This window comes from Lissotriton vulgaris, chromosome 5 (assembly GCF_964263255.1).
Source record: "Lissotriton vulgaris chromosome 5, aLisVul1.2, whole genome shotgun sequence".
Taxonomy (NCBI): Eukaryota; Metazoa; Chordata; class Amphibia; order Caudata; family Salamandridae; genus Lissotriton; species Lissotriton vulgaris.
This window is the reverse complement of record NC_141693.1, coordinates 81,957,082-81,974,529: the sequence shown is the minus strand read 5'-3', so window position 1 is coordinate 81,974,529 and position 17,448 is coordinate 81,957,082. Positions and strand designations below refer to the sequence as shown.

At 47.8% G+C, this 17,448-nt stretch overlaps 1 protein-coding gene across 6 annotated transcripts in view; it reads left to right on the top strand.

The window, feature by feature from the left end:
• LOC147710254 (butyrophilin subfamily 2 member A1-like) overlaps window positions 1-17,448 on the top strand; it is a 162,590-nt gene that overhangs the window by 50,791 nt on the left and 94,351 nt on the right. For 4 of the 6 annotated variants that reach the window (XM_086920944.1, XM_086920940.1, XM_086920941.1 and 1 more), the window contains exon 4: window positions 12,868-12,900. The exons of the other annotated variants lie outside the window; for them this stretch is intronic. In XM_086920944.1, coding sequence (XP_086777070.1) covers window positions 12,868-12,900 — 33 coding nt within the window. The remainder of the gene's footprint in view (window positions 1-12,867; window positions 12,901-17,448) is intronic. 6 annotated transcript variants of the gene reach the window in all.

Genomic DNA, 17,448 nt, shown 5'->3' with positions numbered 1-17,448 from the left:
GTTAGAAATCCAATTCCTTTCATCTGTCTGTAAAGTACTTCCACATTAGAATGATATCAGTCTCAAAAAGCAGAGTGACGGACATCACTGATTCACTCTCCCATTGTCTGCTTTAGAGTTAGGTCCCCTAGTGCAGCAATCGTTTAAGCCCCCCCATAACCTCTTTCTCCACAGATTCCCTCACTACCACTCTCCATCAGTGCCCGTCATCTCTCCATCATTCCAATGCCTCTCTCTGACATCCATTTCATTTGTTTTATAGAGCTAATCATACCAGTGTAGGGTGTCAGAGCACATTACATCACACACACATTATAGAGAAGCAATCAATCATTCATGTGCAAATCAGTCTGTGAGAAATGTTCATTAGACAATCAGGATTTGTAATTTTCTAAATCAAGTCATCAATAGTGGTAGGCAGTATATTTAAAAACTGTTTGGTCTGGAGAAGCACAACTATGGATTTAAAATGTACTACAGTACTTGAAGTTACTACTAAGAATGTATTTCTACCCAAACTAACCCTTTTTAGCAGCATTAGGATAATGAACGTCCAGGGGGAAAAACATAATCTTCTAACCCTTACCATCCAGTTTTCATGCAGCTTTTTTATGACTTCATAGCTCACTGTGCTAATTAGGATTGCAATTTATAAACTGTAAGTAACAAAAGGAGCTCTGTGACAAAAGAAGTAACCCAGTGAGCTATACAACATTTTTATTTTTACCTGAAAACCGTCTTGTGATAGCATTATTTTAAGAGGGATTGTGCTTGCTTAGTATTTCAAACCTGGCCACGCAGCAGCAGTTGATAAAGAGCAGCACAACAGTAATGCAGACAAATAGGCGATATATGGAACTTAAAGGGAATGGAAGGTACCATAGGAAAGTGGTGCTTGGGGGCACAGTGCTTTGGAACACTTGCAGGAGGTGCATCAAGTAATGAGGCTTTTGTGGAATGGGGATGTAAAAGCAGGGGACAGAAAAGTAATGTCCCATGGTATTTCACAGGAGAAGTTCACCCTGCTGTTATAAATAAACACACATCTTAATAATATTCACCCAGCGGAGTGGGTTACAGGCATAGAGGCTGATTAGTCCCATGTCATGAGCCACCCCTTCAACCACCCTGACCTTTTTTTAGACACCTGCACAATATATCTTGTGAATGGTAGGTTTTATTTTTAACATGCAAAGTAGTGTTTTAGTTGGGCAAGATCTGGTCTCTGCTGATCCCTTGACATTGCTGTCTCAGCAAAAGAAATCTTTAAGCCACAGAGAAAAAATACATGATCTTGGTGGCAGAATTGGAGCTTGTACCTAAGGACAGTGGGGAGGAGGCCTGAGGGAGGAATGAGTATGACCCGTAGGAGCAGGATGATGATAAGTAGGAGAAGAAAAGCCAGAAGGTGGACAACCAGGGGGGCTAGGGCGACCAGAGTCACAAGGGCTAGGACAAGAAAAACCAGGCCTAGTGATATCTGATCCTCAAGGACCAGTATTACCAATGCCAGAGAGGACCTCGAAGAAATAGATGATAGGGAACAGGACAAGGGAAAAACAGGAATAGGGGCACCTGGACTAGAGTAAAAAGAATCAGGTGTGCCAGGAGGTTGTGGAACAGGGGGATCTTGACCTAGTGGACTAGGGCCCAAAAAGCATCAACCAGGGCTAGAGGAATGAGGATGACCAGGGCCGGGAGTGGCAGACCCAGATAGAAAGATCAAGGAGGACCAGTACCAGGAGACCAATAGAAAGAAGGACCAGAGACAGGAGGCAACTACTAAAAAGATCAGATCAAGGAGGACGATGGGGCCAGAATCGAAGTGACTGTATCAGAAATTCGATGACCAGAAAGGACCTGGGATAGCAGGACCTGGAGACCCTAGATTAAATGACCAGTGAGATATAAAGGACCAGGAATTCTAGGCCCATTGGGTTTAGGATCAAAAGGTCCATTAGGGTCAGACTCGAGAGGATCCTATAACAGGATGACAAGGACTGCATGAATCAGGATGACCCGCACCATGGAAACTAGAAGACCAGTGCCAGAGGGATGAGAAAGACCATTACTTCAAGTACCATGATAGAAAGGACCAGGGTCAGATTGACAAGAACAAAGTGGAACAGGCAAGACGTGAGATAAGGAAGACTATTAGGGCTAGGACTGGTCAGTAGGACCAGGGGACTGGGTGTACTAGGGAACCCAAGGCCAGTGAACCAACATCAGAAGATCCAATACATGAGGATCCAGGCCAGACAAAAATACCAAAACTAAGACCAAGAGTGCTAGAATACAAGAGGTCAAATGGACATGAACCTGCTGTCTGAAGGCTAGGAGGTTCAGAGTGAGAAGAACTAAGACAAGGTGAGCCAAGCCAAGAGGGCCAGAATGGAAAAGAGGCAGATGTGCCAAGACTGGGGAAACCAAAAAAGGCCAAGATGGACAAAATGCAAGGTGCATGATAGCAAGCAAAACAGGATAAGAAGTATCAAGATGACCAGGACCATGGAGACCATGGCAAGGATAGTTGGTGAACCAGATCCATGAGAATTAAGCCCAGAAGAAACCAAACTATAAGTACGAGGACCAAGGGGATCAGGGCAAATGAACACATAATCTCTAGAAGGACAAGGACTATTAAAAGCAAAGATAGCACTACTATGGCTAGGAGAGCCATGGAGGAGAGTCCAGGGATGCAGGCAACCAGAGCCAGAAGGGAAAGTTCTAAGAGGACCAGGAAACGAAGAACTAGAGACAAAAAGGAAGATTAGTGCAAAAAGGATCAGGACCTTGAGTACCAGGGTTAGGAGGATCAGTACCAGGGACGTCAGGGCTTGGATAATCACAGCCTGAAGGTCCAGGCCACAGGGCTAGGAATAGGAGGGAAAGGAAGATAAGTAACAGGACGGCCAGGACCTGGAGAACCAGGTGAAGGAGGGCCATGATCAGGAGCAGATCCAAGAAGACAGATCAAGGCTAATAGGACAAGGGGGCCAGAATAAGCAAGTAAGACGAGAATGGCAGTACCAAAAAGACCAGGACTAGAGCAAGGAGGATTAGAAGGATCAGCACCAAGAGGACAAGGAGCAAGCCTAGGAGTCCTAATGTGACAAAAACCAAAGGACCTTGGCTGATAGTACGAAGTGGAGCAGAAAGACCAGAACCTGGGGGAAGCAAGAAGAGGGTGAGGAATATCAGGAGGACCAATCAATCAATCAATCAATCAGTACATTTGTTGAGTGCGCTACTCACCCGTGAGGGTCTCAAGGCGCTGAGGAGTAAGGGGGGGTTGCTGCTACTGCTCGAACAGCCAGGTCTTGAGGTGTTTCCTGAAGGTAAGATGGTCCTGGGTCTGTCGTAGGTGTGCGGGGAGGGAATTCCATGTCTTCGCTGCAAGGTAGGAGAATGATCTTCCTCCGGTGGTGGCTCTGCAAATCCGTGGGACGGTGGCGAGGGCGAGGCTGGAGGAGCGGAGTTGGCGGGTGGGGGTGTGGAACGAGATGCGGTTGTTGAGGTATTCGGGGCCCATGTTGTGGAGCGCTTTGTGTGCGTGGGTGAGCAGCCTGAACGTGATCCTCTTGCTGACTGGGAGCCAGTGCAGGTTTCTCAGGTGGGCGGATATGTGGCTGTGGTGGGGGATGCCGAGGATGAGTCGTGCGGAGGCGTTCTGTATGCGCTGAAGGCGTTTCTGAAGTTTGGCTGTGGTTCCTGCGTATAGGGCGTTTCCGTAGTCCAGTCGGCTGGTGACTAGGGCCTGGGTGACCATCTTTCTGGTTTCGGTGGGGATCCGCCGGAAGATCTTTTGGAGCATGCGCAGGGTGTTGAAACACAAGGACAAGACTGCGTTGACTTGCTTGGTCATCGTGAGAGAGGAGTCGAGGATGAATCCCAGGTTGCGTGCGTGGTCAGTGGGTGTCGGTGGGGTGCCCAGCGACGTGGGCCACCAGGAGTCATCCCAGGCGGAAGGGGATTGTCCGAGGATGAGGACCTCCATCTTGTCTGAGTTGAGCTTCAGGCGGCTGTGCCTCATCCATTCTGCGACCTCTTTCATTCCGTCTTGGAAGTTGGCTTTGGCGGTGAGAGGGTCTTTAGTGAGGGAGAGTATGAGTTGGGTGTCGTCGGCGTAGGAGATGATGTTGATGTTGTGTTTGCGGGCGATGGTGTCGAGGGGGCTCATGTAGATATTGAAGAGAGTTGGGCTGAGTGAGGAGCCCTGGGGTACGCCGCAGATGATCTTGGTGGCCTCGGAGCGGAAGGGAGGGAGGCAGACTCTCTGGGTTCTGTCAGAGAGGAACGATGTGATCCAGTCCAGGGCCTTTCCTTGCATCCTAGTGTTGTAGAGGCGGGTTATTAGGGTACGGTGACAGACGGTGTTGAAGGTAGCTGAGAGGTCCAGGAGGATGAGAGCGGCTGTCTCTCCGTTGTCCATCAGAGTCCTAATGTCATCGGTGGCTGCGATGAGGGCGGTCTCGGTGCTGTGGTTGGCTCAAAATCCAGACTGGGATGGGTCGAGCGAGCTGTTTTCTTCGAGGAATGCAGTCAGCTGTTTGTTGACGTCTTCTCGATGACTTTCGCCGGGAAGGGGAGAAGAGAGATGGGGCGGAAGTTCTTGAGGTCTTTGGGGTCCGCTGTTGTTTTTTTTAGAAGGGCGTTGATTTCTGTGTGTTTCCAGCCTCCCGGGAAGTTGGCTGATGTGAAGGAGCTGTTAATGACGTTCCGGAGGTGGGGTGCGATGATGGTGTCGGCTTTGTTGAAGATATGATGAGGGTGTGGGTCGGAGGGGGAGCCGGAGTGGATGGTGGTCATGACGCGGGTGGTGTCTTCAGTGCTGACGGGGGTTCATGCGCTGAGGCTGGTGGTGGGGGTCATTGGTTGGGTGGTTGGAGGCGGAGTCTGGGGTCCGAAGCTGTCATGTATATCTGCGATCTTGCAGTGGAAGAATGTGGCGAGGGAGTTTCAGAGGTCTTGCGACGGTGTGATGTCGTTGTTGCTGGCGTTGGGGTTGGAGAGCTCTTTGACGAAGCTGAAGAGTTCCTTGCTGTTGTGGGCATTGTTGTCCAGCCGCTCTTTGAATGATGTCCTTTTGGTGGTGCGGATCATCTGGTGGTATTCGCGGGTGGCGTTCTTGAGGGCTGTCATGTTTTCTGATGTCCGTTTGTGGCCCCAAGCTTTTTCGAGGGTTCAGCATGATTTCTTTGCGATTTTGAGGATGTCTGTGAACCAGGAGGTTTTTTTGTTGCTCGTCTTGCCTGGGGGTTTCTTCAGAGGAGCGAGGTCATCGGCGCAGTTGGTGATCCACTGTGCGAGATTGTGTGCTGCGCCGTTGGCGTCGGGGTGTTGACAGGTGGGTTCTGGCTCAGCGATGTGGTCAGCTGGTCTGTGGTGACTTTGCTCCAGCATCTGCAGGGGATCTGTAGTGTCTGTTGGTGGAAGGTGGTCTTCTTGAAGGTGAAGTGGATGCAGCTGTGGTCTGTCCAGTGTGGTCTGGTGGAATGGCTGAAGGAGACGAGGTTGCTGGCGTAGAAGATGGGGGTCGAGCGTGTAGCCGGCGAGGTGGGTGGGCGTGTCCACTAGTTGCTTGAGTCTTAGGTTGGCGAGGTTGTCAAGCAGGGTGGTGGTGTTGTTGTTGTTGTTTTTCTCCAGGTGGAAGTTCAGGTCCCCTAGAAGGATGTAGTCTGGTGAGGCTAGTGGGTGCGGGCTGATGAAGTCGGCGATGGTTTCGCTGAATTGTGTTCGTGGGCCCGGAGGTCTGTAGATGAGTGTTCCTCTGAGGATGGTTTGGGGGTCGGTGTGGATCTGGAAGTGTAGGTGTTTGGCAGCGGAGAGTGTGTCATCGGTGTTGGTCGTGACGCTGATGGTGTTCCTGTAGATGATGGCGATTCCTCCTCCAGGATTGTTGACGCGGTCCTTCCGGGTGATTTTGGAGCTGTCCGGGATGGCTATGGTGATGTCGGGGGCCGAGAAGGCGTTCATCCAGGTTTCTGTGAGGAAGGCGACGTCTGGTGCTGTGGTATCAAGGAGTTCCCAGAGTTCGACGGCGTGTTTGTGGACGGAGCGGGTGTTGAGGAGGATGCACTTGATGTGGTTGTTGTTGTCGTTGCTGTGTTTGGTGGGCGGCGTGCAGGTTCGGAGGCAGGTGAATTTGCAGGCCTGGCAGGTGAATGGCCCGTGGGTGCGCCTTGGGGTGGCTCGGTGGCAGGCGGCAAGTCGTCCGGTGTTGAGTGTGATGAGGGTGGCGGTGTCGTATCTCAGTCGGGTGCCCTGGCATCGGCTTGGACCAGGGGTTCTAGCACTGGGCACGGGCACAGACGAGCCGCAGCAGCCATATAAGGGTATCCAGGGAGGAGGGGTCAGCTGGGAGGCGGGAGGTCAGGGCGTCGAATGGGCGCGGGGGCGGGGTCGCACGGGAGTCAGCGGTGGGAAAAAACGGGAGGGCAGCGACGAAGGCGAGAAACTTAGGAGAAAGGAGGGAGGGAGGGACACAGGTCAGGATAGCGCACACACACAGGGGTCCAAAAAGGAAGAGGGCACGCAGGCACACGGGGGCACACAGGGGCACAGGCAATCAAGTGAAGGTCCCCCAGGTGAGACCACGAGCGGGGCAATGCGAGGCGACAGGAATCAGCGGCTCAGCAGGAGACAGGCAGGCAGGGCGGACACAGGCACAGGTGGAGCTGCAGCGGTGGGGAAGCGACCTACCTAGGAGGGACCAGAGAAGTGGAAGACTAAGGGGATTGGTCCTGAATGTCCAGGAAAAGCAGGATTTAAATGACAAGCTTCCAAAGGACCCAAAAAAACAGAACCAGGACCAAGAATGCTCAGACCATTAGGTGTAATGAGGACCATGTGACAAGGTTGAGGGCCAGGAATGCAGGGGGCCAAGTGGGCAAGGGCTAATAGGGCCAAAACACAAGAGGACAGAGAGACTGGGGATTAGTTATACCAGGAACTGATGTACTAGGATTCAGATGAGCAGGGTGTGAAAGATCAGAAGAACCAGGTCAAATGGACGAGGGTCTAGAGGATCACGAGATAAAAGAAAGATCACAAAGAAGGGGGCCTGAAAGAACTCGGATGACCGGAAGGACAAGAACCAAGAGCGTTAGGCCTACAAAGACTCAAACAAGGAGGGCCACAAACAAAAGGATCATGTCTAGTGGGCACAAATACAGGAAGAGAACACAGACTGTGAGGACCAGGACTAGCAAACTCATTGCTACGTAAGTCATACTGAGTGGGAGAAAAATTAGCGGAACAGAATTAATGAATTAATAGGAGATGGGCAGGCAACCAAAGCTAGCAGCACAAGAGCCAAGAGGACCGGGCAAGAATGACCAGTGGGGCCCCCATCAAAAGGAAAAGGAAGCTCAAATCACAGAGGCCCAAGAGTATTATGTCCTGCTGTATCAGGACAACCATCACCTGGGTGAGGAGGAAAGGGGGGAGACAAGGACATTCGAATTTTAGGAGCCATAATGACTGAGTCCGGTGGCTAAGAACGGAATGGCCTGAACAAGGAGGATGTGGAAAAAGTAGACAAGTTATTCTAGGATGACAATGAGCAGGAGGACCAGAGCCAGGAGTATCATGGCATGATGGAGAAGGACCCGGAGAATTAGTCAAGTGAGGAGCAGGTGGACTAGGGCCAATAAGACCACAGATCAGATTGGGGAGGATTAGGTGGAAAAGAAGCAGTAACAGGGTTAGGAGGACCAGAAAGGTCAGAGCGAAGGGCACCAGGACCTGAAGTTCCAAGTGGAGCTGGAGGACTATGAACTGGGGTATTAGGACCAGGCTCGAGATGATCAGGAGAACCAGAACAACCAGAGTCACGAGGACTAATGGGATCAGATGAGTGACCAAGTCCAGCCGAAGAGGACCTACTAAGGATGACCAGTACCTCTGGATGCAGTACCAGGTGAACCACAATGACCAGGGCAAGGACAATCAAGATGACCCAAACCAGGAACATTAGGAGTGGCAGGTAATAGGGCTAGGTAGATAAGTACCCAGCAGACCAGCAGGATTAGGGTGAGACTCAGTAGTACCAGAATGAAGAGGTCCAGGAAGGGCTAATACAAGGATCAGCCAGGAGCAGGGCCAAGCAGAACCCAGGACAGGTAGGACTGACTACAACCAGTAGCAATAGATCCATGAAACCTGTTTCAAGGTGACCAGAACTAGTAAGACGAGGGTCAGGGTGATGATCAGGAGGACTAAAGGGCTAAGAGGAGGACAAATGTCTAAAGGCACAGAATGACATGAATGAGAAGGTAGATGACCGAGAGCAAGAGGACACCAATGTGATTCTTGGCCACATGCATTAGATATTTCTTTTGTAAATTGTTCTTATTCATGCTTCTTATGGTGCCAACCATTAGAATCCCTCACCTCTTTAGCCCACAAATAAAACTGGCAAGAATTGTCTGAAAAATCAGAGCACGCAAAGTGAATAAAAAGCTTGGAGTGTTACACTATGACCTCTGAGTGATAGAAGACACTGTTTGCCACTGGTACAGTATTGTGAGGATGTATCTGAGGGCATAGGGACTGAAACTTGGCAGAGGAGTTTAATGGTGGGTGGATGAAAATGAGTGTTGTCTGTGAAGGATGGCAGAAAAGGTTTGAGAAACTCAGATGGCTGAAGTCAGGAAAAATGGTTAATGGCTAACAAATAAATCAACAGGCTGGGGAAGTCTGCAAACGGGAGCTCAGGATCATAATAAGGTTATGATGAGCAGAGGGATGGAGGCTCCAGATAGATCATCTCAGATGGCCCACAGAGAGATTTTGTGTGACACACAGATCTTTGCACTTACATTCTTATTGTGTGTATATGTTTGCTAGGTGTGTAGCAAGTGTGTAGTAGTAAGAACTCTTGTGTGATGAAAGTCTAAGTGCAGAGAACATCACCACCAGATTAGACCATATGGAAGAGGAAGCATGGCGGGAGCCTAGATCCGCTAGAAACGCGTATGTCTGTGGTTGAAGATGCTCATAAAGCCACTAATGAACATCTTTTCAAAATGGGAAAAGTTTTGGAGCTCATCAAAAACTAAGACTTGGAAGCTGAATGCAGGCGGAACAACATCTGCATAGTTGGACTCACTGAAAGCACCGCCATGGACAGAATGGACACCTTGTGGAAACAATGCTGCATTCTTTGTTCGGAGAACACCTCTCCTCATTGTTTGCAGCAGAATCAGGGCACCCATCCTTAGGCCCATGCCCTTCTCCCAGAGCCCCGGTACAGAGAATAGTGGCCTGCATTCAGCAACTACACCCTGATGGGAGACCTCAACTTCCACCTCGACAACCAACTGGACCCCAACACCACATCCCTCCTGGACAACCTCCACAACATAGGACTTCGCCAGATCGTGACCGAACCCATGCACTCAGCAGGACACACCCTCGACCCCCTCTTCACAACAGGAAACTCCATCACTTTCAACCACACCTCGAACTCCCATGGACAGACCACCAATGCGTCCATTTCACCTTCAGAACATCCACCATCCACAGACACCAGCACCTGCTCCCACAATGAAACTGGACAAAAATCACAGATGACCAGCTCGCCCCCTCAGTCAGCAACTCCACCCCAGCCATCATGGAAGACGACGACCCAAACACCGCACCCTGAACTCTACACAGATGAATCTCCGACAGCGCCAACACCATAGCCCCCTTCAAGAAAAACAACATCACTCCTGCCAGGAAAGCCAGATGGTTTACCACTGAACTTCAAGAGTCCAGACACACGTGCTGCCACTTCGAAAAGGTCTGGAGGAACTCCAAATCCACAGAGGCCCACAACGACTTCAGAGCCGCCACCAATGCTCATCACCAACTCTTCAGAAAAACAAGAAAAAAAGCAATTGATGACTGAAGCTCAACACAGGCTCACAACAGCAAAGAACTCTTGAGCATCCTCAAGGAGTTCGCCCAACCCACCACAGAGTCTACTGACAAACTCAGCACCTTATTCCACCTCAAAATCAAGAACATTTACGACAACTTTAACGAAGACAACCAACACACTGAACCCTCACCAGCCACCCCGACACCCGGAAGCCAATGATTGACAACTGGACAGCCCTCACCACCGAAGACACACTGAAGATAATGAAGTCAATCCACTCTGGGGCACCCACGGACCCCTGCCCCCACCACATCTTCAACAGAGCCGCCGACACCATTGCACCCATGCTCCGCCACACCATCAACTACTCCTTGATGAACGCCTCATTCCCCGAAACACGCTGAGATCAACCCCCTCCTGAAAAAGCCCTCGGTGGACCCCACCGACCTCAAGAACTACAGACCCATCTCCCTGCTCCAGTTCCCAGCGAACGTCATTGAGAAAGCCATCAACAACCAACTCGCCACCTTTATCAAATAGCACAACATCCTCGACTACTCCCAATCCGGCTTCAGAAAAAACCACAGCACAGAAACCGCCCTCCTTGCCGCAACAGACGACATCCACTCCCTATTGGACAGAGGAGAAACAGTAGCTCTTATACTCCTCGACCTCTCAGCAGCACTCAACACTGTCTCTCACCGCACCCTAATTCGGAGACTCCACTATGCAGGGATGCAGGACAAGGCCCTCAACTGGATCCACTCGTTCCTCTCCAGCAGATTGCAGGGGGTCAGCCTCCCCCTTTCCACTCAGACCCTACATCTACAGGGGTCCTCCCTCAGCCCCACGCTCTTCAACGTCTACATGGCTCCACTAGCCCCCATTGTCAGAACCTACGGACTCAACATTGTGTCATACGCAGACAACACCCAACTCATCCTCTCCTTATCCAACTAACCAACACCGCCAGACACAACTTTCAAGAAGGCATGGAAGCCGTTGCCAAATGGATGAAAAGCAGCTGCCTACAACTCAACACCGACAAAACAGAAGTACTCATCTTGTGTCCAAACCCCGACACCTGGAGCAACACCTGGTGGCCCCCTGCCCATGGAAGCCCACCCACCCCCACGGACCACACACGCAACCTTGGAATCATCCTGGACTCCGACCTCAAAATGGACCGCCAGATCAACTCTGTCGCATCCTCCTGCTTCCACAACCTCTGCCTCCTACATAAGACCTTCAAATGGATCCCCCTCGAGCACAGAAAGACCGTCACTTATGCCCTCGTCACCAGCAGACTCGACTACGGCAATGCACTCTATGCCGGAATAAACAAAAACCTCACCAGCAAGCTACAAAACATCCAGAACGCTGCTGCAAGACTGGTCCTCAACCTGCCAAGACACTGCCACATCTCTCAGCACCTGCGCACACCACTGGCTCCACATCGAGGCTAGAATCACCATCAACTTTCTCACCTACACACACAAGGCACTCCAAGACACCGGACCAGCATACCTGAACAGCCGACTGAAATTCCACGCACCCCAAAGGATCCTACGATCAGCCCAGCTCTCTTACAACGTCCCCCGCACCAGAAAGACCAGATCGGGAGGCCACTCCTTCTCTTTCCTCACGGCCAGAGCCTGGAAAGCCCTTCCACTCTATCGCAGACAGACAACATTGCTCCCCAACTTCGCGAGAAACCTCAAAACCTGGCTCTTCGACAGACCCCCTCCTTCATGGACTGGAACCTGCAATACAGAGGTGACCAGAAATGCAGACCAACTGCTGCATCGTGCCATTCCCTTCTCATCCTTAGTCAGCCAGGACGAAACTAAGTCAGTGATGCCCCTGCAGCAGGCCTGCTATGTATCTTCTGCAGCATCCCCAGGCTGCATCTCTGGCTGTGATTCCCAATACCGGCACGCAATCATGTGATTACCAGATATAAATCGACCCGTTGGTACGAAACTGGTATTAATGAGGTGGCATATTGCCCAGACCGTAGAAATAGCTGGTAAAATGGTAAAATGAAATAAAAAAATACTGAAAATTTCCCTTTTTTACTGTATAATTTTGTCAGCACTCTCACATTATTTAGTCGTCCACCGCCACATAATTCTAGTAGTCCTGGATATATTCTGATAAATATAATTTCAGCCACACTCTCCACTGTTTGTGGTTTTTACTTACTGGGGTGGATTCAATGTTACATTCTGTAAACTGAATTTCAGTGTAAACTCTATATCATCTCTGGTTCTCATTTATTGGCTGGGGGAGCGGAAGGTAAAGCTGTTTTCGTATGAACACTATTTCACTGTAAGTAAAAACATTCTACAGAGTGCTTTACGGTATGTGTAGGCAGGCAAAGTCCCATGGTACTCATAACTACTTTAAAAGGATCGAAGCACATACAAATATCAATGAAAACAATACAAGCAGTTGAATGGAAATTACTACTTAGATTACTCTTGCCAGCCTTCTAGTTCATCACTTGGTGTTCATTATATCATTATAGATAGCAACCAACCATATGCTAATCCTTATTAATTCCTAACCCCCCCCCCCCCGACACACTTTGATGGATCTATCTGTTGAGGTGAAGCATGATTCTGGGGCACAGCTACATGGCTAATATCTGCCACACCAGTACTACATAGGAATATGCTGCAGTGATACTTTCAATAGTCCTTTGTTCTGATTTGCTGATGGGGAAACTGTGAGCTTAACTCTTTGGAATTATATCTTAAAGTATTGTGTCGTTGTCCATGGTTCTCTTTTCGCTATGGGGAATGAGGAGGGTGATGATGACTCATATAAGTGTGAATTCAGTGTATGCTCCTAGTGTTCATCCCCAAATGGGAAACGTGGCAATACTACTAATGTGAATTTTATTTTTGACATGTTCTTGTGTACGGTCACACCTTCATCATGAGATATACACATTGCTGAATAGATTGTGTTTGATATTTATTTTCTCCCCTCAGGAGCGTCTGCCTGTGACCTGGAGAAGGAAAGAGGTAAATTAGATATAAATGAATTAGGATATTTTTTGCCTAAAGATAAAAACTGTGGATATGGGAACATGGTTCTAGAATTGTGAAATGTAAACACAAACATTTTAATATGCTTTACATTGAAGGAGTACCTTTTAGAGGTGTGGGAAAATCAAGTAGTTTCCTTTTGTGTAAATATGTGAAATTTCAGATAATGCAAGATTATGCATAACTAAACAAAAAACAAATCTGCCAATCTGCACTGAATGTTATCACAAAATGAGTCATTGCTGCACTTTCTACATGAGGGCGCTACAATAATAGAGCAAAAAAAGCAACATGAACAACACCCATTGTGTTCTGTTGTTCCTCTGTGTTCGCTGTATACTTTTACAAGGAATAGTAAGACAAGTTACATGAAGTGGCATCAAAAACAAACTGATGGATGGAATGGTTGAATTAATTTCATCCATTGGCAATCGCTCTGAGTTACATCTGGCATCACTTAGGATGTCATTGTGTGATTTGTTAGTAAATCTGGGTCTAAATGAATATAAGCTAGGGATAGGAAAAGAAACCTAGTAATTATAATTGTTCCCAGTTTCTCAGGCTACACATGCACAGATTATAATGAGGGACAGCCGAATCCCAGAATTTCAAATATCTATTTGTATACAAAAGCCAAAGCCCGTTTCACTCTCATAGAGTAAAATCTTTGCTGGAGTGCACATGGCTATATTGAAGGAGTGCCCATTAACGCAGGGAAAGCTAAATATCATAGAATCCCCCATTCCTACACTGAAGGCAATGATAAAAGCATGTATAACTAATCTGTGCACTTTATACCTGCAATAGGCTGTAGGGCTATTCATGTAGGAGCAGTCTCTACCCATGCTGGAATGGGTGCCACATTAACTGTGCTACACCAAAAATGCTGATGCCAATATTGACCTAAAGAGTCTTAAATTATGTGCAGCAACATAATATTGCAAACAAACAAATGTTGCCAATAAATATCTCTACCTTTTCAAGGCCAGCATAGAGACCCCCTACTGGCTATGATCGACCTTTTAGAATAATTTGCCTTGATCCTATCATACCAATCATAACAATAAACCAATATATTAGTTGCTGCTAAATCATGCTCTATATTTGTGTGTGTTTGACCACAAAGAAATGTTGATGTCTGAGGAGTCATAAAAGACTGGCAATGCCTTATAGCAATGGGAGCTGTTCATGCATTTCATTCAGACAAATGTCCTGCATTCACCGCTAAAGCATTCAGGGATTTCATGGGCCTTAGTCACAAAGATAAATATACACTTTTGGTGTAAAGTTACTATTTTCTGCTATTTACAGACTACAAGTGCAGTTTTGCATGTAGTGTCTCTACAACTACTAAGATTGTCCAATCTAAATGTAAAGCTGCACTCATAGTTTGTCAAAGAAAACTGTTAGAAGTGGGGGTCTATAGTTAGCAGAGGTAGGCACATTTGTACAAATAGGGACTCTTGCTTCTAGTCAGGGCAAGGGGGATACACTTCTAAAATAACCCCTGCTCACCCCCTTGGTAGCTTGGCACAAGCAAACAGGCTTATCACAGAGGCAGTATGTAAAGCATTTGTTAACACATACAGTAATAAAGTGAAAACACTACAATTGGACACCACACCAGTTTAGAAAAAAAAGTCATCTTTATCTAAACCAAAACAAGACCAAATGATAAAAAAACACAAAACAGTAATGCAAATATGACTTTCAGATGGTAGAAATAGTTCACTTCAAAGCAAATTGTAGATGCAAAACTTTTCTCACAAAGTACCTGGGATGCATCACTCAAACAATCAAAACGGGCTGCAGGGAAGGTGATGTGTAGCTTCCTTACACTCAGGGAAGGTGATGAGTCGGTTCCTTGCTCTGGGGGAGGTGATGCATCGGTTCCTTACTGCAGCACAGGTGAGGTGATGCGTCGGTTCCTTACAGGAGAGGAGGTGATGCGTCAGTTTCTTACTGCAGGGGGAAGTGATGCATTGGTTTCTTACTGCATCCCCCAACGATGCGACAAACTTCGCGCCTCAATGCAATGCGACGATCCGGAACAATGTGTGAACTCTTGCAGCTGCACAGCAGGCCTTGCGTTGAACTCGATGCTGTGATCTCAGACTTTGGAGATCAGTGCATTCGACGCAGCGAGCGGAGATTTCTCAAGCCACGGCAAGCGCTGTGACAGTTTCTTTGGTGATTCATCGGAAACAGGTGCGGATGTGCCTCGCTTCTTCGAAGTCGTATTGATATTCCAGCTCCCAGCGGAAAACAGTTCTCTAGAGGTCCAAAACAGCAGGCCCCTCTTTGCAGGTCAGAACTCCCAGCAAGGCACTTCAGGGGAACTGGTGGCCAAGTCTTTGTGTCCCTGAGAATTCAGAACAGGAGGCAAGCTCAGTTTCAAGCCCTTTGAGATCTTTACCTCAAGCAGGTGACAAAGCAAACAGCAAAGTCATTTACTCCTTTCCTTGGCAGCAAGTAGACACTGCAGGCCAACCCCGGACAGCAAACTGCACAGGGGCAGTATTTCTCATCAGCTTGTTCAGGTCTTCTCCTTGGCAAAGGTTCCTCTTGATTCTGGCTCCAATATGTATGTCACAAACTCCTTTGTTCTCTGGTGGCAGTGAAGCCCTGTGTCTATTCAACCCAGCCCTCACTCATCAGGTTCTCTGAAGCCACTTCCCCTCCCCACCCCCTGTTATCCAAAAGCCAGACAGGCAATACACAAACCAAGCAGAGGCACACTGGATTTCTAATTAAGAAAATACCTACTTTCTAAAAATTGTATTTTCAAACACAGAATGTAAAAATCCCCTTCACTAAAAGATGCATTTTAACATTCTGAGTTCAGGCACACTAAACTTTATTTTCCTACCAGGTTCCTAGGGGCAGTTATGTTTATAAGATGTTATAAACAAACTCCCCACTTTTTCTTATGGGAGCAGGTAGCCTTGCAATAATGAAAAACAAAATTAGCAGTAATTCACTATCAGGTCTTGCCACACACACCAGGGCATGTCCTACGTTTCACATACACTGCACCCTGCCCACAGGGGTACCTTGGGCCTCCCTTAGGGGTGTCTGACATGTAAGAAAAGGGAAGGCTAGGGCCTGGCAAGTGGGTGCATTTGCCAGGTCGACATGGCAGTAGCAGACTCCACACAGGCTCTGCAATGTCAAGCCATACCTACATTTATTGTGTGCTTATGTGGGTGGCACAATCAGTGCTGCAAGTCCACTAGCAGCATTTGATTTACCATCCCCGGGCACACACAGGGCACTATACTAGGGACTGAATAGTAAATCAAATCAGCCAATCATGATAACACCAATCCATAACAACAATTTACAAAGGGAGCACTTGCACTTTGGCACTAAACAGCAGTGGCAAATTGCCCAAAGCATCTAGACTAGCAAAACGGAGTCCAACACACAGCAAAACACAGGAGTCAAAGGCAACAAATGCAGGAGAGACCCATGCCAGTGGTGCCAGGTCTAACAAAAACCAATTGTGAACTCATATCAAAAGTGTTAGTTTACCTTTGTGAATAAGCTTCTGTGTATGCATACATGCACCTGTTCCACTTGGAAAGTAACAGTGTAATAGAGTATTAGAGCATGCCAATGGTATTCCTAAAGAGGCCTTCACTTCTATGGTAATAAGTACAGCACTGAGTTGACGACATAATATTTGTGAACTTCAGAGAGCATTAACTAATGTGCCTAAAGGAGTATTAGGTGGTCACAGTCTATGCAAGATGGTATTTGGCGTGTCTTTGCATGTTCTTGATCTTGATAGCCTTGGAAAGGTGGCAGATGAGAAAATGTTCAACCTGTACACTCGCTTTAATGGTTTACAAAATGTCGGAGAAGTCAGACCAACGTATCTCATGTAAGGCATTCCACATCAACCGCTGGTGAAGATAAGGTTTCTAAATCTGCTGACAGGTCGCTCACCAAAGTGGAAGTGCTAGCTCAAGAAAAGATCCCTGATAAAGAAGTTTTCAAGTTTCAAGACCACCCTTTCCAGTTCTTGAGGTAAAGACACAAACAGTAATCCTGGTCTGATTGGCTGGTTTGAAGTAAAATAGGAAGGTTCCGTTGACCATATCAAATAGCATTATGTGGCCGATTCGATTCAGCAGACCCCTATTGACACCAAAGTGCCTTCAGAGTGGAACTGCACAACCTCTCCCTACTGCCTAGAAAAGGAGGACAGCCATGTTGAAATTCTGAGTCTCATTCTGGTGACTGCAAAGCCTTCTATGTCTCCAGCTTGGCGCCAAGTTCCAGTTTCCATGGAGGAACCTGATGCCACAAGTTCATCAATATGAATGATTTTAGCAAAAGCTGTAGTTTATTGTGAAAGCTTTACAAGAAACTATATATGAAATTTTCAATAAAACAATAACACACGCCAATCTGAGTGCACATAGATTGATTGACTGAGGAGACATTGCCAAATGACTATCACAAGTCATTCTTATATTGAGTGAACAATACTATTCTCTGTATGTCTGTCTAATGGTT